Genomic DNA, 25,640 nt, shown 5'->3' with positions numbered 1-25,640 from the left:
ATATAAGAGCCACTAACCCTGTGCCATGTGTAGGCACTCTCCCCTCTGTTTATTCTCTCACAAAGATATACGTTTTATTAGCCCCTTCTTTCAGATACAATCAAACTTAGTACATCTGAGTTATTATGTCAAAACATGAGAGTAACGATATTAGTAGTGGGGGGGACAACAGGGCACGAGCCTGTGACACATGCCGGTCAAACGTCTGCACCGTGTACTGCCATGCAGATTCTGCCTACTTGTGCATGAGCTGTGATGCTCAAGTTCACTCTGCCAATCGCGTTGCTTCCCGCCATAAACGTGTTCCGGTCTGCGAGTCATGTGAGCGTGCTCCGGCTGCTTTTTTGTGTGAGGCAGACGATGCATCTCTATGCACAGCCTGTGATTCAGAGGTTCATTCTGCAAACCCACTTGCTAGACGCCATCACCGAGTTCCAATTCTGCCAATCTCTGGTAACTCTTACAGCTCTATGGCCAGTCACCACCAAAGCGAGACAATAATGACTGATCAAGAGAAGGTACCGGTGGTGGATCAAGAGAGAAGTGTCCAAGGTGGTGAAGAGTCCAAGAAGGTGGCGTCGTGGTTGTTCACTAACTCAGATAAAAATAAGGCCAATCATAATGGCAATAACCAGAACAATGGGTTATTGTTTAGTGATGCGTATCTAGACCTTGCGGATTACAACTCAAGTATAGACTGCCAATTCACAGGTCAATACAATCAACAACAACAAGACTGCGGCGTACCACAAACGAGCTACGGGGGAGATAGAGCGGTTCCACTTCAACTTGAAGAATCAAGAGGCCACCTGCATCACAAGGAAGAGAATTTTCAGTTTGATATCACATATGGCTCCTCAGGAAGTCACTACAGCAACAAAGGTTCCCAAAACCATAACGTAAGGCTTTTGTATATCTGTAAGCCCTTCAATTTGACATTTTCACAATAAGCAGCAGGCTTCTTTCTTTCATTATACACAAAAATCCACGAATTAACAACCAACAGTTGATCTGTAGTACATAGAAATTTCACAAGAAAAAAACTCCTTATGCATCGACTCTCTTTAGTCCTCTTATCAGGGGGATTAAGAATGTCTTTGTTTCTGTCATTAGGCATACATTTCAGCCATGGAAACTGGTGTTGTGCCGGAGTCAACACCACGTGTCATAACAGCTTCACATCCAAGAAAGCCCAAAGCGACAATAGACCATATACCTGACCCTCCAAGTCAGATGATAACCCAACTCAGTCCAATGGATAGAGAAGCCAGGGTCTTGAGATACAGAGAGAAGAGGAAGACAAGGAAATTTGAGAAGACGATAAGGTATGCTTCAAGAAAGGCATATGCAGAGAGAAGACCTCGGGTCAACGGCCGGTTCGCAAAGAGGAGGGAGATCGAAGACGAGGACCACAGATTCAACACAATGCTAATGTACGACACAGGATATGGTGTTGTTCCTTCATTCTGATACTCTGTTAGGTTAGGTGAAATTAGATTAGCTTCAAGGATTATCACCACTGTTTTGCAAATGGGTTTGTAGTTTTGGCTAATCATTACTATAGTATTCCTCTTTCTCTACATTAAGTTAAAACAAACCCTGTCTACTTGGTACAAAACCCCATCATCAAGAAGTGTAAATTAACACAGATTTCACCTTGCTAAGAGGGACGCCAAGGTTCAAAGCCAATAAGTTCCCGACAACCTGAACATGTGCAAGCTAAGTGAGTACTATTATGCCACCCCAAGAAATTTTAACGCATCCCTGACAAGAAGAAGGTTTAAGTTGATAACACAGACTTTCACACAACATTTGAAATCCCATTAATCAATACGAAATGAACATACGAAGTAGTCACTTTCAGTATGGTTCTCAGGAAAAAGAGAATAAATTAGCAGAAAACCAGAATCTCTGAGTGAACCATGCTATTGTGAATAATCCCATAGAAGCATATTATTTTTCTCGCTTTTGCATCTGAGGTGATTTCAGTACCGAATATGCATTCCCACGTCCTTTCTCACTAACAAATACGTAAAACGCGTATGGGTATGGATCATTCGCATAAACATATATACTTACTTGATGAAATCTCTTTCTTGCTCTTATCTTTAAGAATAAAAAAAGCTCATATTCCAATGTATATGCTGATAAAAGAATGACAAGTGACAACACAAAGTAAACAAGAAGTGACACTGTAACTAATGATTCTTTTTTTGCCATCTGGAAAGGGCAATAGAGCTTAACTTATCTACTATTCACAATTCCATGATTAAGCTGCTGAGGTCTTCATGTACCATAAAATAATCCATTTGCTATCAAAAGATTTGGCTTTACACATATATGTTATCAGACAAAGATATAAGACCGGTGTTAACCTTGCCTTAACAATATGATTTTGCATAACTTTTAGAAGATATCTGATGATAGTACACAAAAAAATTACAAGCAAAAAGTCTACTGAGCGGTGTATCAGAACTTCTTACTAAAATTAGTCGTATCCGGTTCCTAATTATAGAAGCCATCAAGCCATATGTAATCTCTATTTCAAGAACGTTAAGAAGAAATAACAACCAAGTCAAGTGTATAGGAATACTAAATGTTAATGTCAAGAGTGATGGATTCGAGACCTGATGTGAAAAGTGCATAAAGTGATAAAAAGGATGCTGCACTTTACCAAAAATTTAAAGATAGTTTTAGATCGTTACTCACATCCATGAAAACTGAAAACAAGCCCCAAAACTTACAATCACAAGCTTTACATGGTCCCTTGCCCTGAGCCCCCCCATAGATTCTCACTCTTTTTTAACTTTTTTTTTTTTTTTTTGATTAAAGACAAAACCAAAACAAAACATTCTCATTAATCTGAAGTCTCAACACACCTTAAACCCTCATTGAACCTATGATGATGATTATCTCTAGTCTTTCTAAACATTTATACAAAAACGGAATCAAACAAACAAAACACTTATCAAAAATATAAACCCTAACTAACATTCATACAAAAGTGGCTAGATTTTGGATTTAAAGGAACTTACTTTTTTTTTTTCATTCCGTCACAATATGATTTGGGATTACTTTGGATAAATTTGAGGGAAAACAAAAAAAAAAAAAATGCGAAATTTGATAATTCCATCGATTGCATTTAAAGTGCGAAACTCAATAGATTTGAATTTCACATTTTTCTTTCTCTCAACAAAATCCAAATTAATCCCAGAATTGATGAATTCGAAGAGTTGAGATGATGATTACCAGAAAACCCCAGATTCTATCTAACCAAAGTAACAATGTTATGAGTTCGTCTCTCGTACTGCCAAATAATAATGGGCCACGCCTATCATCATATATATAAGGCCCAATTATTCTTTAATCTAATAAATTGTCTGTCGTCTGATAATCTCATTATTTACGATGAGCGAAATTAAAAAAAAATAAAATCTGCCGTATTTTTCATCAGAAAACTGTTCTATACTTCTATTTAACGAATTTACTACGGATAATTTTATTAGCACCATAAATATCTACCAGATGTACGTAAATAATATTTTAAAAAACTGTTGATACGTAGATCATCACAGATAAGCTTTTGATTTCATAGATATATCTATGTCTTAGGCTTGGGCATAAAAACCGTATCCAAATATCCAATCTGAAATCCGATCCGAAAAACTGGGTTTGGGTTGGGTACGAGTTTGCCTATAAAACTTTATTATGTTCTATTTTTCAATACCTGTGGGTTCGGGTTAGGGTGGGGTAATACCCGATACCTGTTTGGGTACCCATCAAACCTGAACATATAAACATATTTATAATATTTAGCATTAATATAATGTAATTATCCAAAATTATGATTATAATTTTGAATATTTCATATAATTTTATACCTAAATATAAAAAATAATCAAAATATTTAAAATATTTTGTCATATAAGTCAAAATTTAGTTAAATTTAATTAATTTTAAAGATTTTTTTCGGTACCCGGTAGTTTAGATGCTAATCGGATTCTAAAATTTGTAACCCAAACCCACCCGAATCCGATAATACCCAAACCGAATTGAACCCACATATCTAAAAGTATCGGATTTTATTTTTTAAAATCCATTTACCCGAACACAAATAGATAATATCCAAACCCGAACGGGTTATCCAAATGCTCAGCCTACTATGTCTTTTTAGAAAGGCCATCCGGATCCTCTCGAACTATATATCTTTCACGAAGAATGCAATATTATTATCACAATTCAAGACCCTTTTGAATGGTCGATAATATTTATTCAAATATATATAGTAAAAGTTGGCTACTGATCAATTGGGTGAGCAGGGTCGGTGGTAGTTGTTTTGTCTTTTTTTTTTTCTTTCTCTATGTATATTATTCTTCTTTTCAAAATTTATTTATAATTTGTTGTTTACAGCTTTAAGATTATATTAGAAAATTTTAATATTATCATCATCATCTTCAAATGGAAGAACAAAATATCCATCATCTTCTTTTCTGTTTATAACAATAAAACAGAAATAGAAGAAATCTGATCACAAACATCACAAAATAAAACCCCAAACTTTGGTACGTAGTTAAACCCGTTAAAAAGTGATACCAAAGGAAGAAAATAGATAGAATTTAGAGGCAGAATTAACTTTAAAAAGTAATGTTCTTCTTGATCAGAAACGACGTCGACTCATGATGGATGATGATGAGTTCTTGGATCATCTGTAATAGAAGAGATCAAGTCTTCATCCATGGAAGAAGAAGAATATTTCTCATGGATGTTGTCTCCTCCAAGCTTCTTCATGGATGTGATCACTTGACGAAGCTCTGAGTTCTCCTCTTTAAGATTTAAGTTCTCTTGAATAACATGATCATTGCTGTCGGAGACTTGGTTAAGCTTTTCTAAAAGCTGGTGGTTCTCGCTTCGAAGCCAAGCAACCTGTGAGAGAAGCTCATCTAAGTGTCTTTGCTTTCTCATTCTTGACCTTCTTGCTGACTCTCTGTTAGATACCATACGTCTTTGCTTTCTCTCGTTGATGACGAAGATTCCTTCTGTTGCGTCGTCCGAAGTCGTAGAGTTGTTGCTTGCCGGAGATTGTAGGTTGAGTTCTTGAATCTGAGGGTATTGGAGCAGATTGAGATTGTTATTGGTTGAAGCTGGGGTTAAGTTGTTGTAGTAGTTGTTTAAGTGGATGTAGTCTTGTTGTTGCATGTTGGTAAGACTTAAGCTATCATAATTTGGCTGCATGGTCAATTTCTCTTTCTTTAGAGCCTAGCTCAAAGAGGCGTTGATGAGTTAATGGTGGAGATTGGATGAGAAGGAGTGTTTATACAGCTTAGAAAGGCATACAAGTGGACCACACCTTTTTTGCAAATTGGTGGCTTTCGTGACACATGCTTAGAAGAGGGCTTTGCTTTTGAAAAAATTATTTAGATTGTGTCGATCGAAGTTCGAAGACACTGGCCATGGGCATGCCTTTTATTTTTTAACAATTATTGAGATTACATATCGAAGTGAAATTTACTTATTTTGTTTTTAGTTTATAACAGGTTGCTACATAAAAACTACGATGACTAATATATTAATTTGTTGTAAGAAACCATTAATGAGATCGATAAACAGGTTGTACTAGAAGTCCCCATTGACATATTATTTATTTAATTGGTTCAAGCACGAGAATGAGACAAGGGAACGCATGATACATGCCTCGTACAATAACCATGACTTGCATGCATGGAGTAGTATATTTGCATAAGTTATATTATATATGAACCTCCATATATATATGATGAACAACATGGAGGGGCTACATATCATCATATAGTTAGTTTAATATATATAACCAATTAATGTTGTCATCTTGTGTCCGGTGCAAGTGAGTCTAGCTAGGAGAGGGCGCCATGGCCATTTTGTGGTATCTAAATGATGCACATACATGTTAATTACATGATCATGATGTTAATGCATGATTGAACTGAAAATTGTTTCTATATATCATGCATGCCCATACATTATATATGATGATAATGACACGTGGGGACTTGGATACCATACATACATGTTGTGGATAAAATCAAGCTTTCGATCAATGTTATGTGCTTACATCAGAGAGAAAGATTGTAGTTTCTAGTTGTGGGGTTTCAAAATTATTTTAGTTTGGAAACAATGCTTTTATTAGCCAATACATAAAGTTGGGATGATGCCAAATAAGTCAATTTATAAAGTATATATAATTCTTTATGTGATACTAACATCTACACAAAACTTACTCGCCAATTTCTCTTCTTCTTTTTCTCTAGAAAAATAAGAAGATTATCTCTTGGAGCTTTAAGAATTGCTTATCTTCATTAATCAGTTATTATATTGTTTTCTGCGTAGATTTGTAGAGGTCGTAGCTAAAATATTTTAGAATGTGGTGTCCTCTATACGATAAAATTTATCTGGTTAAATTAAAGAAATTAATAATGTTGAAAAAATTAAGTGATAAAAGATTATTTATTGACAAAACGTTTATAACTTCAGATGCTCACACACAATTAAACATGGCATGCTGAAGTTTCAACATACATTATGTGAAACCCAACATAAATCCTTGATTGTGCATGGTCTCTTAATTAACCAATCATCCCGATCGAAATTGTTCACCTGAAATCATATACTAATCTTAAAGAGATATATATAGCTGAATATTCTTGTCATTTAAAACTATTACTAGAGCCGGCCCAAAGGCCAAGCCAATGAAGCATCAGTTTGCGGCCTTATATATTATACAGCAAATTCGATCTTATTTTCTTAAAAGCTTTGTTGGTCTAGTGGCGTTAGGAGTGTTAATGTGTTTCACCCATCATGAGTTTGAACCCCTGTACAAGCTTATTTTCTTTTATTTTCAGCCCATTTTTTTCCTTTGATTGTGGCTTCCAAAAAGTTAGCGACGGCTCTGACTATTACAGTGATCATTCATAATTGCAATAAAAAACACTCGAACTCTGATCATTCAATTTTACACGATTCATCCTTTAACCACAAGATATAAAAAGACTAGCTCGGAACTCTGATCAAATTTACATGATCAATTTTTCTTTATATTTTCGTTCCAAGTGGTATGTATTCAGTCATATTTAATCAAGTTGTATAAAGTAGATCATGTTGATACAAAATAACAAAACCTTAATTATTACATCCAACTCGTCTTTTATTATACATAGAAATATATGGTCAAAGACCAGCACTAACAAAAACCAAACCAAACAAACTCCTTACTTGCATAAGGAAAGCAAGATATGTTAGGCGGGCTTAACTTGTCGTTTTATGATGTTCATTGCAAAGGCTAAGGCAAAGGCTAATAGGCTATAATACATTTGAGGAGCTGATGACTCAACAACCACTTTGCATATATATTTTGATTGATTTCTTAACAATTTTATAAAATGAATCAAATTTTAGGAACTCGTTTTTGAGTTTTCTCTTAAAATTTCCTGACTTAATGTACGCAATGGATATATTTTAGTAAACCATTTAATAATTGAAGAAATCTTATTTGGTCCCCTCTTCTTTCTTGCCATTATATTCTGATATTAAAATGTCCTTCTTTAACAAATATATTTATAATCAAAAACTTAGGCATGCATGGGTTTATTATAATCCATTTGTAAAAAGGCAATTCTAATATAAAAATAATTGTGCATATTGATATTGGTCTTCTTTAGGTAGACTTTTTGGGTGTTTCTTGAAAGTTATACAGTAATGGAGCTTGTTTTTTTCAAGTTTTTCAATAATTAATTTCGGTTTTTTACTGATGCAATAACTTACTATTTAAGGAAACCACATATGTAGTGTAGTTTTAAAATACTAGACCTAATATTCATTTACTTAGTTCAGTTGATTTCAAAGATTTTTCTTCTGATGAATTGAGAATGATTTTATCATGTGAAATTCAAACACCTACTGAATTTGAGTGACTTAACCTTTATTTTGACAGAATGACTTAAATTGCATGTTGATGCAAAAATAGAGTGCGACTGTGTTGGTCAAACGAAAGGCGAATACACACCATCAAGTCATATCATTAATTCAGACAAAGTCTATTTCTTCTTTATTTCAGTCTCATGTCCTTTGCACGGTTTGTTCTTCTTCCACAGCCTCAAGTTTTCTTTTTTTTCTTTTTATATCATTTTCTAACTTTTTTTTCCAATTTGCTTTTCCTTAGTGTTTCCTTTTCTGATATTCTTTTAGTAATATTTTTTTCACTCGATCATAAAACTATAAAAGTGTTTTTGAACGTTTCATTGTTTTGGTCCCATCAATGACACTACCACCTGATATTGGCCTACCTTGAATTTTCAGTTCTTTACCAAATAATTCCCTTAGATCTTCATTTTTGTTATAAGAAATATAATTTTTGTAACTGTGTATTCTAATATAATTAATATTATGCTCCCTTCTAATGAGAATTATACGTTCCATATATTGATCTTCTTTCATTAAGTAAACTCCAAAGATCATCAACATAATAATTTATGGTTACACTGTTTTTTTTTTTAATGAAATATGGATGATGTCATGATGGTACAGCTGATTGGTGGATTAAGGATAAGCCAATCACCAAAGCGAAGTCTATTGTATCATCACACCTTTTACGATAATTTTTATAATTATACACCTTTTGTTTTTATGAAAAAAATATAATTATATAGACATTTTATACTTTGGTTATTTTCATTCGTACCTTTAAATGATTCTATCCAATTTCCCAAAAAAAAATATATGCTGAGGTACCTGTAAATTTCATTAAGGTCTTAATTCCTCCACTACCACTGCCAATTTTTACAACTATCGTCAGTCCTAATCATAATAGTTGCTATTAATTTTACTATTCCCTGCAGAAAAGTTTATAATTTTCAAATATCCCACTTGCCATTGCCTAATTCTAATTGTGCTTTCCTTTGTTTATTTAGTATTTTTTATAGATTTTTTTTTCGATTTTTTTTTTTAAAGTTATTAGGATGCATATAGGTTTTGTATCAAAGCCATACATATATATAAAAGACCAACTAAGATAACAACATTTCGCCATGCAAAGTTAAATACATAACACAATGACAACTTTTTTCCCCCTTGAGATTAATTAGTCAGAGTTTTGATTTACGTTATATATATTTTCAACTTTATAATCTTGTCTGGTTTATTGGCTATTGCTTGAGAGTAGTTAATATGCATTTTGGTCTAGAAAGTTTAACTCCCTTAAGCAGAAGAGATCAAGAGGAGAGAGAGACAGAGAGACAGAGAGAGAATCCAAAGAGACAAGAAAACAAAGTGGGAGAACGTCACTGAAGACTCGAGCGCAAATTTCAATTCCAAAATGATTGAGGTAATAATTATCAAATGAAACATTTCAAATGGTGTTATGAAATTTATTTTTGATGTGATGTTATTCACCCACTCCAACTATACAATGCGTTTTATTTTAAGTTGCTTATCTTTTTCTTTTTTTTCACTTCTTTAATCCGTTTGTTCGAAACTGTTCCACACAAATAAACTTTAAAACGTTACAAATGTTTAGTCTTTTAAAGATATATATTTTGCGTGTTCGACGTCTAAATGAGTGTTTTAATAGAAATATTATGTCTACACCATAAGCCGTCTGATTCATCATAAAAAGGAACATGATTTAAAACAAGAGATTTTCCAAGTTTACGGACTGAACATGGAAGTACCTACTTGTTAAATACCAAACAGATTATGCAACTGTATCTATGGTTGAAGTGAACAACTGATGCATGACATGATTAAAAACCTAAGATTTCATGGAGGGAACTTATATAATTTTAGATAATTTTTAAAATATTTCTGTGTGGAGTATTTTTACATGGAATGAGACAAGAGGCATAATTATTGCATATGAGAGGATAAGCAAATAGTGTTGAGCCAAATGGGTATCCAAGAGCCAGAAAAAAAAGAAAAAAAAAAGTTTTCCAACTTCCATAGAAAAAATTTAAAAAATAAAATTCGACACTCAATGTTTGAAGTTTGGCTCTTTAGAAATGTAAAGTCACTATAGAGAAAAGAGCCAGCCACTGCCCACTGGCATGTGAAAATGACTTTGAACCTTAGTTTTCATTTTTTTAACAATCTTAATCGTAATGGGCTTTCGGTTCATATTTGAAGTAATTAATTAACTTTATATATACTTTCATTTTCAAGTTGTTAACTCACATTATTTTAATACGTGTTAATTAAAATATTATATGTTATCATTTACTTGTAAATATATTTATATACAAACATGTAAAAGTTATTAAAAATATTTAAAAGTTATGAAAAATAAATTCAAAAGATAATTTTTTGTAGCTTTCACAATATTTATTAGATGTTCCATCGATTATAACCAGAGAAACAGAAAACTTACTACATCCAACAACATACAACATTGAATCATCGCAACGGCTAGGAGTGTAAATCTGGCTGGCCAGGTTCGAAATATTTTCGAGTCTATATTTCAAAGCCCGACCCAGCCCGGCCCTAACAGTGCTACAAGATTTTTCAGGCTTTTCCGAGTTTATCTTACGGATCAAAAATTCAAACCAAATAAATTTTTATACTTTAACCAAATAAAAAAATATAATTTATATAAAATATCACAGATTATGATTTTAAAAATATTAAGTAAGATTATAAGTAAATATGAATACTAAGATTAGAGTTTTAAACTTTATTTATAATTAATCATTAATCAAATATTAGAATCCAACATGTTAGCAAAAAAGTATAGTTATATTTGTTTAAAAGCTTTCCGGGCCGGTCTGAACCCGATCAGACGAAGCACTAAAAACTCTATAACCCGGCTGAGCTCGAACCGGCTGAACCCGAAAAACCCATTTTTTTCTAGACATATATATTTAAATCCGGTGTTTTTCATGACCAGGTCTGAACTAACTCGTAGACTTTGGCATTAATTGACATGTCTAGCAACGGCAAGGGGTTTCTCAGTTTCTAGTTTTCAGTGTAATGTAGGGGGGTGTATTCAAAACATGATTTTGGAAGATTTTGGATTTTGTTTAAAATCCCATGTTATTCAACTGAGAATTTTAAAATCTCTTTCTAAATCTCATGTTATTAAAAATGAGATTTTATGAAATCATTCAAAATCACTTAAAATCTTTTGTTATTCAAATAACAATTTTTAAAAATCATATGAAATCAACTGTTATTGAAAACATAATTTTATATTTTTTTTAAAACCCATAACAATGATTTTGGGAGATTTTGAGAGATTTTAGATACTTTTTTACACTAGAAATCCAACTTATAAAATCATACCTATAGGGATGATATTTGAGATATTGTTTTTTAATAAAAACCATTGTAGCGGATGTGAAAAAAAAACTTTTCCAAAAAGAGAAAAACTTAAAACGAATAAAACATTAGAAAACTATGAGCCTTTCAATCCATTCACGTACATATTCTTCTCCTTCCTCTTTCTCTTTTTCCCAGAAAGTATAACTGAAATTTTTTTTTCACTTTTTCCTTCTACTCCTCTGACTTTTTCTCTCTCTACTCCCAAGAAACCTTGTTAGTTTTCATTTTTTAGATTCTATTTTTATTTGTTATATACATAAAAAGTCTCTAGATGTAAGAGATTGGTAATAGAGGAGATGAACTATACGGGATTCTTATGAATCTCATCAAATCCTTTTTTTTTTCTAAAGTCTTCTAAAATCACACAGCAAAATTCCTTTGAATCTCATCAAATTACAAAACAAAATTTTTAACAATTCCACCAAATACCCTAAAAACTTTCATTAAATCTCTCAAAATCCTAAATTTCCTAAATCCCATAAAATCTTCTAAAATCATGTTTTGAATACAACCCCGTAATGTAGCTTCAACTTTAAAATATAGATTTCCGCCAATGAAAAACAAAAATAAGGAGTTATAGGGACTGTTTGACAAAAAAAAAAAAAAAAGGAGTTATAGGGACTAATAAAAGCCCACATTTTGAATTAAATACGGTCCATATAAGACCAAAATTTGACAAGACCACGTTAAACCGGACCAAAACCATCATTCTCTTATAACAATATACTTGGTAAACCACAAACTGGCCACAGAGGCACATGACTGTACACCTGTAGTAGATGGACTGGAATTGGATTATACTCTATCGCAACATCTCTAATGGATTCATAACCTTCCACTGGTAAAGTGTTTGGTACTTAAAGAAGAATCAAAATCACATCGCAAAAAATGAATCAAAGCTAGAACTAACCAAAATTAGATCACCAATTCCTCAATGATAAACAAACTGTGACTGCAACAATTATCAGCAAAGTCTAAAAAGATAAATAAAAACCTAAATAACTTGCAAAATGTATTCTTCCTTTAAAACTATGACCAATATCTACATCACATAAACCAGAAAACAGATCATTTTCCAATGAGGCCTTACCGAAGAAGATCAAACAAAGCACAATCACTTCATCTACTACCTTGCCAAACCGTTGCTACCACGCCTCTGCATTTTCCTATTCCTTTCATATTCAGGATCATCAGTAGGTAGCTCATACCTACAAACCGGACATGTATTCCTTATCCCCAACCAAGGTACTATACACTCACCATGATAGTAATGCTTACAAGGAAGCCTCTTAGCTTTCTCATCAACCACAATATCATCTTTGCATATAGCGCAAACGATGGTGTTCCCGTTGCTCAACTGTTCAGAGGTAATCACCACAGCAGGAAGATCATCAACCACCCTTTTGGATGCGGCAGGACTCCCCATGATGACATCATCCTGGTTATCAAACATTTGCACTAAAATAGCAGCATCATCATCTTCAAAAGTAACAGCTAGATGATCCATATCCATCATATCTTGAAAAAATACGTTGGCATTCCACATCTGCCAAGCATCATCATCATCATCATTATCATCATCATCATCAACATCAGCATCATCATCAGCCCTTGGTGGAGTAACTTGTTGTTGAACAGGTTCTTGAACCCACTCGATCGCGTTATGCAAATTCTCCCATTCGAATTCTTCATCAACCACCATAGGTTCATCAGACTCAACAGGAGCAACAACTTCGACTCGACCCAAATCGATCTCCCTATGAACCAATGAATCATCACCCGAACCTGAACGTGAACCGATTCCAAGACCTAATTCTATATCCTCCTCCCAAATATTGAAACCGAAACCACCCGAACTAGTACTATTGATTACGCTCTGATTCGAACATATACAAAAGTCACGTACCGTATCGACCTCGTACGATTCTCGATGAAAGAAATCGATGAATTCAGGTTCTGCGTCATCCATAGAAGCTGATCCAGAGTCGGAATTCGAATCCAGAAAATGGTAATATGGATTGCAATCCGTTTGGATTTGAGATCGAGGAACCTCCACGGCGATTGAGCTTCCACCATCACCACCACCACCACCACCACCACCGCCGCCGCGGCGTTCTTCGTCTGCTTCGACGGTAATAGCACAACCGAAAAGTTTCGCCGTCGACATTGCTGAGTTTACCAGAGAATGAGAGAGATGAGAAAAGAAAAGGTCAAAAAAAAAAATGACGAAGAAGGAAGAAGAAAAGATTCGTATCTCTCTATACACATTTTAAGAGATTTAATAATTAATGACGGTCTTATCTAATAAGGTTATTTACACTCGTGGCTTATGATTATGCCACGTAATTAACTACAATTACAATTTTTAGAAAAGTTTTTTAAAATAGGAAAAATTTTAAAAATTACGCCGTTGCCGGGGATCGAACCCGGGTCACCCGCGTGACAGGCGGGAATACTCACCACTATACTACAACGACCTTGTTGTTTTTAATTCTATTATCTACATTTTATTACAGCTTAAAAGTTACGGTAATGATGATAGTCAATCCTGATCAGTTTACATTTGATTTCTGGTTTTCCATTTATAGGATCAATCATAGGTTGCCAAAGAAGAAGAAAAAACTAGAGATAATGATGATATTATAAAACAGCTGCTGAATCATATTAAAATGTTGCCTGTTGGTGGGTAACAGTTACATATTACCAGGTTTTTGAAAAATACAGTAGTAGCTAACAACAGATCTAAAGAATCCATAACCTTATAAATTCTTTGTTGCAAGTCTGCAAAAAATGCTTAGAATATAACAAAAACGCAACCAAAAGCTTTTGAAACAAAAAGGACAAATACAAAATCTTTAAGAGGCAATAATATCCCCTATGATGTTGAGGCAATATCCTCTGCTGCTGTCTTTTGGCGTTTCAGATCTGGCTCATCCTCAATGATATCTTCTTCAGGATCTTCTTCTTCGTCTTCTTCTTCTGCTCCTTCTTCTTTGTGATTGCCGTTGAGATGACCGTTAACTGCTTCATGACCAAGAAGCGAGACGTGTTTGCTTGTGATTGTACGACCAGCCCTTATCTTTGGACCCCAATGCTTCTCTGGGTTTGGTAGAAACCTAGCTACTTTCTTCGTCTGTGCTTTGCTAAGCGAGCCAACATGGCGCGAAAAGTCAGCCTGTATGAAAGAAAACATTGTAAAGATTCAACCTCAAAAGTTAAAATAGTTTCAAGGAAAGCATTACAACAATGGCTAGTGAAAAATAAAAGACCTGATGAGATGGTTCTTTAGATAGTATCACACTTCCGGGATGATCAGGTGATTGTGGCTTAATGGGATGATTTTTCACCTACAATCAAACAATCAGAGTTCATTCATTACTACTGAGGGGAAAATTAAATTTGGACTTAACTGAAGTAAACGAAGATGGTTTACCCAGCACCGCATAATGTCCCAGATAATCTCCATTGGGGCATCAGTTTTAATCCCAAGCGGGTTCACATGGGACCCTGAGACACGGTAGTTTGCATTGATTACTGCTGATCGAAACAGAGCAGCTGATGGTGAAGTACATTTTAGCGTTGCAGAGAGACTATGAAGGCTCAAAAACAGTGGAACATCTGGCAATTCCTGGAGACAAGCAAAACAAATTAGGGATTCAGAGACATTGACCCAAACCAAAAAACTGAAACTTGCAGAGTTTGGAGGAAAGTTTTACCTCTGAGATTGTGGTNGATATCTTCTTCAGGATCTTCTTCTTCGTCTTCTTCTTCTGCTCCTTCTTCTTTGTGATTGCCGTTGAGATGACCGTTAACTGCTTCATGACCAAGAAGCGAGACGTGTTTGCTTGTGATTGTACGACCAGCCCTTATCTTTGGACCCCAATGCTTCTCTGGGTTTGGTAGAAACCTAGCTACTTTCTTCGTCTGTGCTTTGCTAAGCGAGCCAACATGGCGCGAAAAGTCAGCCTGTATGAAAGAAAACATTGTAAAGATTCAACCTCAAAAGTTAAAATAGTTTCAAGGAAAGCATTACAACAATGGCTAGTGAAAAATAAAAGACCTGATGAGATGGTTCTTTAGATAGTATCACACTTCCGGGATGATCAGGTGATTGTGGCTTAATGGGATGATTTTTCACCTACAATCAAACAATCAGAGTTCATTCATTACTACTGAGGGGAAAATTAAATTTGGACTTAACTGAAGTAAACGAAGATGGTTTACCCAGCACCGCATAATGTCCCAGATAATCTCCATTGGGGCATCAGTTTTAATCCCAAGCGGGTTCACATGGGACCCTGAGACACGGTAGTTTGCATTGATTACTGCTGATCGAAACAGAGCAGCTGATGGTGAAGTACATTTTAGCGTTGCAGAGAGACTATGAAGGCTCAAAAACAGTGGAACATCTGGCAATTCCTGGAGACAAGCAAAACAAATTAGGGATTCAGAGACATTGACCCAAACCAAAAAACTGAAACTTGCAGAGTTTGGAGGAAAGTTTTACCTCTGAGATTGTGGTAAGAACAGCACAAATTCGGTCGTAAGCAGGATATCTGCCTTTCATGGATTTAACACCACTTAGTATCGAAGTCACCCATTCTTGATCATGCAATGGAGCAGACCATATTGGTCCACCCATGTTATATTTCTTTCCACAATGAGTGCAATCCTGAGGAACAACAGGACCAACTCCTGGTAGATACCTCACACTGTTATGCTGTAAGAAAATTATAGAAGAGGATTATCAGAAAAAGGCAGCTTTCAGAAACTTAGCAAACTAACTGTGAAAAGAGACAGACACGAAACCTTAGGGAGAGATCTTCCAACAGACTGAAGATGAAAGGAATCACAACCAATGCATTGATAGACATATGAGAGCTTTAGTGGAGTGTTTTTCATTGCACTCGCCGAACTGCATTTCATAAACCTTCAGTCTTTACTTTGCCTCTAGCTGAGAGGAAGTGATTGAAAAAAAAAGGATAACTCACGTGTAAACGCGGACAAAGACACGGACGTAGAAATCCATTTGGACTGATAGAACTGGAACAATATACCGCTTGTAGCGATTTGCATGGCTCTTGCGAATCAACAATATGACCAAAGTTAATCGAAGAAAGCTTTTAGAGAAGAATAGAGCATCTTAAAAACAGTTAACGGTATTTAATTCCTCCCAGTAGCAACGAAAATTACCTCGATGCTGGCCAGGAGGATCCGCAAAGCCATCTCATGACAATATTTCCCTTTCAGTGGATAAGAACCATATCTAACCATAAACAGATTAGAGACAATCAGACAAATAAAAGATATTTGTTTTCAGAATAAGGTAATCAAGGGGAAAACTCACTTGGAATAGCAAACCTCCCCGTTAGCCCCACATAACACTGCCATGTCAGTTGCTGTACACATTAGCAGCCCACCATCGGCAACTGATTGAACAGCTGAATCAAGGAAAATAGAAGGTGCACCATATGGATCAAGATCAACCTAAGACATCATTAATTAACAGAATAATGCAGTCAATAAGATGAATAAACGTCAAAATCTTTTGACAAAAATGAGTATAAGACATTTGCCAAAATGAGCATACCACATCAAATTCTTTTGGGTGGCTAAGCATGTGGACACGAGCATCAGTAAGATGTGACTCCACCTTTGAAGTAGACATCAAGCCATTGAACTTTATGTTTCTCTGGCAAGCTTCAACCGATGCTATAATAGGAAAATGGTGATACTAAATTATTCCTGGAAGTTAGGATAGAAGAAAAGTAGCGTTTTGTAAAATCTCTTCACAAGCACAAAAGTTGGGATGACAAGATTACCTGGGTCATTATCCAAAGCGACAACTTGACCAATTCCTTCAACTTCACGAGCATACCTCAAAGCTCTTAACCCTGAAGCTGACAGGGCCTATAAAATGTATAACACAAGAATAAGTGCTCATATAAAAAAAGAAAAAAGCACAAATTTAACAGTCATTGAGGAAAGAAGAAAGGTGAACCTCAAGCACTCTTGGCGGTTTGAGTTCTCTTCGTGCAGATTCATATGCGATCTTGGCAGCTTCCTTTGGTCCATCCTGAGATGTCACTTTGTGTTCTCCATTGGTTTTACCATTATCCTCACCGTTTTCAGTATGAGTTTCTTCCTTGGAAGTCTCAGAGACATCCTTCTCAGGCACTTTCCCAGATGATCTAGCTCTTTTAGATAAGATCGCCTCATGTTCTTGCTTGCGTTTAGATATAAATGCCCTTAGCACAGCAATAGATATGTCCCTGTTGTTAACCTAACCATAAAACAACAACTAGTTTAGCTCACACCTATATCCATATGGATTCACACAAGAGAACACACAATAGCTAAGAAGGATTTGAGATCATTAAGTTTCTCACTAACACAACACAACACACACTAATCTATATAACAAGTAACTGGTAATCACTAGAAGCAAAGGCATTAACGAACACTCAAATTTAAAATCTTAGACAAATTTTTTTAATACTTGATCAATCTTAAGATTGCCCTTGATGTAATTCAATCAATTATAACCAAAAAGGAAGAACCTTGGCAGCAAATCAAATCCAATACCAATAGGAACAAGAAGAAAGGCAAAAAAAAATGAGAACCTGAGCTTTGTTGAAGAAGACTTGGTTCTTCTTGTGCATTAGGACCTCAGCTTCTCCTTCCTTGATAACGGTATAATCATTCAGATCTGTTTCCATTGCTGATCTTAGATTCTGCTCTTCAGGGGCAAGAGATTCACAAATTGAACTACCAACACGAATCTGTAACCCGGACGGCAAATCACAAAGCTTGAATATATAGATATGTGAATGAAAGGGTCGAAACTTGTCGACTAGTTTGAGTGAAGCTTGAATAAACCCTATCGCTTCTCCTCCGTTGCAGTTTAAGGAAAGGTGGGAGAGGCCGTATAGAGTAAACTAGTTTAAACCCTACCAACCTCTGGAGAGTTTTTGTCAATTATCTTAACTTTAGGATGGAAATTGATGATTTCAAAATTGACGGGATCAGAATGCAAATTATTATAAGGATAAACAAACAAAAAAATAGAAGATAAGGTTGTTAAAAAAGTGGCCTATACAGGGATCGAACCTGTGACCTTCGCGTTATTAGCACGACGCTCTAACCAACTGAGCTAATAGGCCAATCATGTTAAATATATAACCCAGTTAGTTAAATTGTTTAGAGATACATCACCAATAAAAAAAAACTGGCCTATACAGGGATCGAACCTGTGACCTTCGCGTTATTAGCACGACGCTCTAACCAGCTGAGCTAATAGGCCACATGTGGTAGCTATTTGATAAGTTATATATTTATATTATGTATTAGTGAAAGGAGGATATCAATCGTTATCTCAATTAAGAACCAGAGAAGAGCAAGAGGAAGAAGGAAGAAGAAGATGCAGAGCTTAACATCAAACGAAGTTGCGGGTTTAGCAGTTGGAGCTCTGCTTCTCGGTGCCACCATCGCTGCTCCTAAAGTTGATGCTTTCATCGCCGCTTCTCAGAGAAGGTATACAAAGTTTTTTTACAAGTTCATTCATCTCAAAAACACACAGAAAAAAACCCAATCTTTTATGTTCTTAGTGAAATCCATCTCATATAGTATCCAATTTTGATGAACATGTTTAGAATTTGGAGGAACCTATGTGAATAATGATGATGATGATGATTGTAGTAGCTGCGTAGAATTGTAGTAAACTGTTTAATTTCCGATTGATTAATTTGCTAAAAAGGATAAGACTTTAGGAGTTTTTTTTTTTTTTTTTTTTTTTTTGATGTGTTGTTTCGAAGCTTAACTAATATATAGATTCTGAAACCAAAAATTCATATTGGGATATGCTTTTAGTTTCACATTCTCATTAGACAATCTTTTGATTCTCACATTCATATGTTCTGTCTTCAAAGAATTAGACTGTTTTCTGAAGGTCTTCTCACTGTGTTAAGATTCTTGATTTTGTATATGGATTCTCAAATTCTTACTACCTTTGTAATGGGAGAGAACAGTGTAAGCATATTGGTCTTTAAAAAGACTGTTCATTGTGCCGCTGATGTCTCCAAGAAATGTTCTAGAATGTTGTCTGTCTTTGGCTGAATGATATTAGTTAGACCTGTTCTTGAATCTATATCTTACAATCATATGTTTTCTACACACAACTTTTGCAGATCTCTTGGCATGTGTCGAAAATGTGGAGATCTTAAGAGCGTAGCGTGTGGCCGCTGCAAGGGAACAGGAACGATCAAATCAGGCGGATTCTTTGGATTCAGTGACTCATCGAACGCAAGATCAGTCGCTTGCGATAATTGCCGAGCCAAAGGTTGTTTCCCTTGTCCTGAATGCTCAAAATCTTGACTATTTTTCTCGGTATAATTTATAGAGATTGACTCAATACTAAAACTACTTGTTTCATCTTCTTGACCTATATGATAAATGTAATCGGTCTATCTGTAATGTTGAATTTGAAGCATGGCTTTATCCGTTTTGAGAAGTCTCTTTTTCGAATTCTTGATTAGCTAAACCGGATATTGGTAGATTCTTGATTTGGTTAACGTTAACCGGGTCTTGTTCGTCTTTGAAACCGGAGAAATCCACTTAGTAACCCAGAAGCTCCTCTAGTCCTTTCATTCCGTAAGCAACATTAGGTGGGTTTTGGGGAGTTGATAGACCATAATTGGGTGTAAACACACATTTATCAAGAATTTTTGTCTAACTTAAAGCAAGTTACTTCGTTTTTTTCCCCCTCATTTGAAAAAAAAATATATATATCAACCATTATTGATGGTTAGTTGATTGGTTTTTTCTCAAAATAAATAAAGTTGAATTTGCTGAAAAATAACGATCTATATTGTGGCATTTCTGCTAACCATAATTCACCAACAAGTAAGTGTAGAGAGATATGGAGGAATTCTCACAGTTTTCGTTGTCCTTGATCTCCAGAAATGCAAACGTCCTTGCGGATAGATTAGCACGACAAGTTCGTACTCAACCGCAGGTAATCACTTATGTTAACTCTTCTTCTCCATATTGGCTTGTTGGCTTGTTTGAGTCAATCTTTTGTTGTTAAAAAAAAAAAAAAAAAGTGTAGAGAGATATCAGATTTTTTTTTCTTTTTGTCAAACTAGAGATATCACATATATCATATGTTATCCAACTAAATTAGCTACATATTAAGGCCACATATTTGATAAATACTAGTACCTTCACAATATTTGGAATTTAAGAAATGAAACCATGATTTGGTAAAACATTTTTTTTTATAAGTATGAACGATGTTATCATATTTAAAAGAAAATAGAAGGGTAGAAATGTAAAAATAAATAACGTAAGACAAGTCACTGTTAAAAAGGAGGCTTCGGCTCAGCGAGCACGTTTCCGACAAAAGTCGAACTCAATTATACATCGACACGTGTCCCTCAGACCACATCACCCATCTTGTTGTAATAACACTTCACTGTTATGTTTTTTTTTTCTTTTAAATTTAACTTTTCAACGTCTTTACGCTCTGTAAAATCCGTACGGACTACCCATGTCACCTGAAGGCTTTTTAGCTTGTATAGATTCTCTCTTATCAAAAAGAAAACAAATAATCTTTTTAACACAACTTTTATTTAGTGGCGTGAGACGTGATTTTAAATTTCCTAATTGAACAAAACCATATGAGTCCATTTATATTGATGCCACCCAAAAATATATATGTGGAATATATATACAACCTTAAAGATGCGTTTACTTTTTATTTAACGGATGATCATGATCTTTTGGTGGCACTCTGACAGTGACTATATGTAACAGAGAACATATATCACCTTCTTACTAATATTCAAAATCCATTAGCCACGTTTAATTTCGCAGTATCACGACTTGTAATTCTTTTTCTAATTAGATTAATTGGTGAGATTAGTTTGCGTGAGACAAATATACATCTAAATTATAATTTTTCTTTGTTTTCTACACAGCTAAAGTGTATTTTCTAATTTCTATAATGAATGTTGCATACAAGATAGCTGTAATTTATGTTGCAAATACCCGGAAACATGGTTAACTCGATCTAGACATACAAAACAAATTCAATTGTTTAACTCATTAGAAAAAGGTATCTCCAATAATAGCTCGACACGTGGAAACCCATTTTAAGGTAAGAGATGCTTTTCTGCGGCTTCTGAAACATAACTAGAAAATGATATGATACGTTGCTTTCATTTTTTTTGTATTATTATATACTTTGAAAATGTTATATTCCTCCTATAATTCACAATATTATCATCACGCGCTTCATATATATTTTAATTTTACCAACACTACTAGCTACAACTTGCACATTTATGTTTGTTTACCTTTGTTTTCAAACTATAATGATGAGGAGGTTTCTGATGAGAGATACTCGTCACAAAATTAATACAATCATCACTCATCAGCTACCCCAGCTGGTAATTAAGAACTTTGGAATATATATGTAAAACCTTTCCTACCGATTGCAAAGTTATTTTTTTCCAAAACCCTTTCTTAGGTTCGTCTATATGTAGTACTTTTTTTTTACTAAATCAACATGTGTTACTATGACCTATTTCATCTACAAAATATTATGACATATATAACAAATTAACAATATACATATATGTTTATGTTGAAAATATACTGCATAACATTCAGTAAACAAAAGTAACATGCTATCACGATGAAAATGAATTTTTAAACACACATTTGAAATTCTTATATCAAAAATACACGTTTGAAATTAATTTTATGTTATTTCCCAAATATGTATGTATTCACCATATACATGTACGAGTGTACTTATATCAAATATACACATTTTACATCTAGTACGAGCCTACGAGGTGTGTGTATATATAAATACTACAAACTTTCTTAATATTGGTTAAAATTGACTTTGAAATGTGATAACTGCAAGACCGTATATATGTATGTATGCACATGTAACTGATCAGCTTTGGGCCTCATGTGTCTAGTTAGTTACTAGTCAACCATCCAACGTAATATATATAATTAAATCATTTGCTATAATGATATAAACATAGAATTTTGAAGAAGCCTATATGTTTAAATCTTTTGTATATAATGTCATGCTTCTTTATATATACCTAAAATAGTAAACACCATATATACACAGACATTATTCTACCAGCTGAGGAGAAGCACATAGATAATCTTCTAATTACATAATTATGTTCCAATTTGTAAAACACTATAACCAAAACTAAACTTTAATTTGGTGTTACTAATTAATTATAACTCTACAAGAAAGATTTAACTAAACTATAGTATAATATCTTCAAATAAAAAATACAAATAGTATGGTAATTGTAGCACACGTGCTTAGAGAGAGCGTGGGAGTAGAGAAGAGAAGAAGTAGAGAGAGATGGCTAGAAATGAAAACACACACCAAACCCTAACCTCACCCCTCACAGATTTCTTATCTTTTGCTCCCAATAGATTCCATTCAAACAAAATAAATTTTCATTAAGATTGCACAACCTCCACACACTTCCAAAACACAAAGAGAGAACAAAAAAAAATAAAAATCAAGAACCCTAGCTAACAATCTAAACCAGTAAAGCAAATTAAAACTTTCGTCTTCTTCTTCTTCTTCTTCTTCTTCTTCTTCTTCTTCTTCCTCAAGCTAGTACCTTTGTTCTTGAAATTAGGGTTATATCCTTTTTTCTTTGTATCGATTCTCCAGACCTTTTTTAAAAACTCAAAAAGATCAGATCTTTCCTCAGAAAAAGAGATACCAAACTTATGTTTTTGTGTGTCTGTATATAGATAAACATTACATACCCATATTTGTGTGTGTGTATATATAAAAGTAGAAATAAGGGTAACAAAATAAAAAAAGAGAAATGGGAAGAGGAAGAGTGGAGCTGAAGAGGATAGAGAACAAAATCAACAGACAAGTAACGTTTGCAAAGCGTAGGAACGGTTTGTTGAAGAAAGCTTATGAATTGTCTGTTCTTTGCGATGCTGAGGTTGCTCTCATCATCTTCTCCAACCGTGGAAAGCTCTATGAGTTTTGCAGCTCCCCAAAGTAATCACTCAGCTCTCCTCACCTCTTCAATTTTCAAGTTTGTTTTGTTTTTTCTTTTTCATTATTGGGTTTTGGCTAGATCTGATAAGCATAGATCTTTTATCTCAAGGACTTGTTTTGGATGGATCACCCGATCTTGGATTCTGTGATCTTGAGTCTAATCCGGTTTCTTGATTTCAGTTTCTAGGTTTTCTTGAATTCTTGAAATTTTCAAGATCTGATTTCAGTTTGCTATCAAGTTAGTATTGTTATATCTTTTAATTTTATTTTATTTAGGTGTATATACATGTAGAATTGTAGATGGATTCATTTCAAGGTAAATCCAAATACAGATATGCAATCTGAAAAGTTTTTTATTAATTAATATATGTCTGTCTGATTGGAAACTTAAGAAAGATGGATTCACAGATTTCTATGAAAATTATAAGTACCCAACGTAGAATGATAATATATGGTTCCATGCATTAACCATTTGTTAGTTCATCATACTTTATTGTGGTTACTACTTTAAACGTGTGTATATCTATGAAGCTTTAATTATTGTGGTGTTTTCTTTTAAAACAATTTTTTTGCGCAGATTATATGTTAAAATAGTTTAGTTAATTACTTTTTTTCTCTTAGTTTTTTAAACAAAAGGTGTTATTTGCATTTTGTGAATCAAATGAAAGAAGTATAAGATATTGCTTGCAAATAATATTCTTGATATTTGTAAATACAAATGCAAAACTTAAACGTTTGGAACAATCAAATCCCAAGTATTTTGGGAGTCAGCTTGATTATGGTCATATTGTAAGGTTTCAGGTTTGTCTACCAAGTCAAGTATATGATCTTATTTGATTAGCTTCTTTATCATGTTTGTGAGTTTCTTTCAGCATGCTCAAGACATTGGATCGGTACCAGAAATGCAGCTATGGCTCCATTGAAGTCAACAACAAACCTGCCAAAGAACTTGAGGTGTTCTTCAGATGATATTTTAGATTTCTATCATACCATTTCAAGAAAGTTTCTTCTAAAAATCTACTTCTATTGAAATTTCAGAACAGCTACAGAGAGTATCTGAAGCTTAAGGGTAGATACGAGAGCCTTCAGCGTCAACAAAGGTATATATCTATCTATTTCTCTCTACATGTATTTATACCATTATATGTCCATAACTGATTCATATTTGTGTGTATATGAATGTATCTTTTTGCAGAAATCTTCTTGGGGAGGATTTAGGACCTCTGAATTCAAAGGAGCTAGAACAGCTTGAACGCCAACTTGACGGCTCTCTCAAGCAAGTTCGGTCCATCAAGGTCATATCATCAGCTATCTAAAGCTATATATAGAGAGAGATAATTAATGATTCAAATGAGACTAATGTGGTGGTATGATGATTGTTTTGCAGACACAGTACATGCTTGACCAGCTCTCTGATCTTCAAAATAAAGAGCAGATGTTGCTTGAGACCAACAGAGCTTTGGCAATGAAGGTATAAACACAATAAATGCATTTGATGACTGCGAATATCTCAGTTTTGAAGTCTCTTAAATATTTTGGAATCATCTATAGTTTTCTTGTTACTGATTATAGTCTTTTTGTGATATATAATTGTTTAGCTGGACGACATGATTGGTGTGAGAAGTCATCATATGGGAGGAGGCGGAGGATGGGATGGCGGTGAACAGAATGTTACCTATGCGCATCATCAAGCTCATTCTCAGGGACTATACCAGCCTCTTGAATGCAATCCAACTCTACAAATCGGGTAAATCCTTTGCCTTGAAAAACCATCTGCATATTAGCTTGTGTACTTCACAACTATAAGATTGGATCTTAGTTTAAAGTTTTAGTTGCTTGGTCGAAATACGATCACCAACGTTTGAGAACCTTTTAAGTTTATTGTTGATGTTATGGTAACAGGTATGATAATCCGGTATGCTCAGAGCAAATAACTGCGACAACACAAGCTCAGGCACAACAGGGAAATGGTTACATTCCAGGCTGGATGCTTTGAGAGTCATCATCTTCTATGATCAAGCTTACCAACAAAAGTCCTTTTCATATATAAAAAGTATAGACACAAAGACTTGGATTTGTAGACATAAGTGGCTATATATAATGGTCTTCAGGACATTTGTGTCTTTTGGGAAACCTTGCTTATATTAAGAATTGAAGTTGTGTTAGCACTGAACCATGAGACCGGTTTTTATTGTCATGTAATGAGAAACAGCTTGGGTTACACTGGGATCTT

The 25,640-nt window shown here is 34.5% G+C and overlaps 6 protein-coding genes, 1 long non-coding RNA gene and 3 other non-coding genes across 11 annotated transcripts; 3 read left to right on the top strand and 7 right to left on the bottom strand.

The window, feature by feature from the left end:
* LOC104769830 (zinc finger protein CONSTANS-like) lies at positions 29–1,649 on the top strand. Its single transcript, XM_010494132.2, has 2 exons — positions 29–899; positions 1,114–1,649. The coding sequence occupies exons 1-2, from the start codon at positions 126–128 to the stop codon at positions 1,468–1,470; spliced, it is 1,131 nt and encodes a 376-aa protein (XP_010492434.1). The 5' UTR covers positions 29–125; the 3' UTR covers positions 1,471–1,649.
* Positions 1,382–2,157, bottom strand: LOC104769831. The gene is made up of 3 exons (XR_764440.1): positions 1,848–2,157; positions 1,657–1,764; positions 1,382–1,474 (listed from the first exon to the last, which is right to left on the bottom strand). It is a non-coding gene; the product is annotated as an uncharacterized LOC104769831 (long non-coding RNA).
* LOC104769828 (basic leucine zipper 43-like) lies at positions 4,526–5,406 on the bottom strand. The gene has a single exon (XM_010494130.2). The coding sequence runs from the start codon at positions 5,230–5,232 to the stop codon at positions 4,675–4,677; it is 558 nt and encodes a 185-aa protein (XP_010492432.1). The 5' UTR covers positions 5,233–5,406; the 3' UTR covers positions 4,526–4,674.
* On the bottom strand, positions 11,958–13,572 carry LOC104769827 (E3 ubiquitin-protein ligase Praja-1-like). The gene has a single exon (XM_010494129.1). It carries the CDS (start codon positions 13,505–13,507, stop codon positions 12,467–12,469), a length of 1,041 nt encoding a protein of 346 aa, XP_010492431.1. The 5' UTR covers positions 13,508–13,572; the 3' UTR covers positions 11,958–12,466.
* TRNAD-GUC lies at positions 13,746–13,817 on the bottom strand. The gene has a single exon. It is a non-coding gene; the product is annotated as a tRNA-Asp (tRNA).
* LOC104769826 (probable tRNA (guanine(26)-N(2))-dimethyltransferase 1) lies at positions 13,976–18,301 on the bottom strand. Of its 2 annotated transcripts, XM_019242523.1 has the most exons (13): positions 17,964–18,301; positions 17,342–17,623; positions 17,163–17,250; positions 16,931–17,052; positions 16,688–16,827; positions 16,534–16,606; positions 16,332–16,420; positions 16,150–16,255; positions 15,848–16,060; positions 15,565–15,759; positions 15,401–15,478; positions 15,090–15,306; positions 13,976–14,298 (listed from the first exon to the last, which is right to left on the bottom strand). In XM_019242523.1, the coding sequence occupies exons 1-13, from the start codon at positions 18,057–18,059 to the stop codon at positions 14,216–14,218; spliced, it is 1,782 nt and encodes a 593-aa protein (XP_019098068.1). In that variant the 5' UTR covers positions 18,060–18,301; the 3' UTR covers positions 13,976–14,215. The 2 variants fall into 2 exon arrangements, with proteins under 2 accessions (XP_019098068.1, XP_010492430.1); XM_010494128.2 differs by lacking the exon at positions 15,090–15,306 and having other exon boundaries at positions 13,976–14,515; positions 17,964–18,266.
* On the bottom strand, positions 18,430–18,503 carry TRNAI-AAU. Its single transcript has one exon. It is a non-coding gene; the product is annotated as a tRNA-Ile (tRNA).
* On the bottom strand, positions 18,570–18,643 carry TRNAI-AAU. Its single transcript has one exon. It is a non-coding gene; the product is annotated as a tRNA-Ile (tRNA).
* On the top strand, positions 18,722–19,865 carry LOC104769825. Its single transcript, XM_010494127.2, has 2 exons — positions 18,722–18,873; positions 19,527–19,865. Exons 1-2 carry the CDS (start codon positions 18,761–18,763, stop codon positions 19,711–19,713), a joined length of 300 nt encoding a protein of 99 aa, XP_010492429.1. The 5' UTR covers positions 18,722–18,760; the 3' UTR covers positions 19,714–19,865.
* On the top strand, positions 22,757–25,580 carry LOC104769824 (developmental protein SEPALLATA 1). The gene is made up of 7 exons (XM_010494126.2): positions 22,757–23,407; positions 24,280–24,361; positions 24,446–24,507; positions 24,603–24,702; positions 24,795–24,878; positions 25,006–25,154; positions 25,310–25,580. The coding sequence occupies exons 1-7, from the start codon at positions 23,223–23,225 to the stop codon at positions 25,401–25,403; spliced, it is 756 nt and encodes a 251-aa protein (XP_010492428.1). The 5' UTR covers positions 22,757–23,222; the 3' UTR covers positions 25,404–25,580.

Source organism: Camelina sativa, chromosome 20 (assembly GCF_000633955.1).
Source record: "Camelina sativa cultivar DH55 chromosome 20, Cs, whole genome shotgun sequence".
NCBI classification, from domain to species: Eukaryota; Viridiplantae; Streptophyta; class Magnoliopsida; order Brassicales; family Brassicaceae; genus Camelina; species Camelina sativa.
Note: the sequence above shows the minus strand (reverse complement) of the source record. Positions and strands in the feature narration are given on the sequence as shown.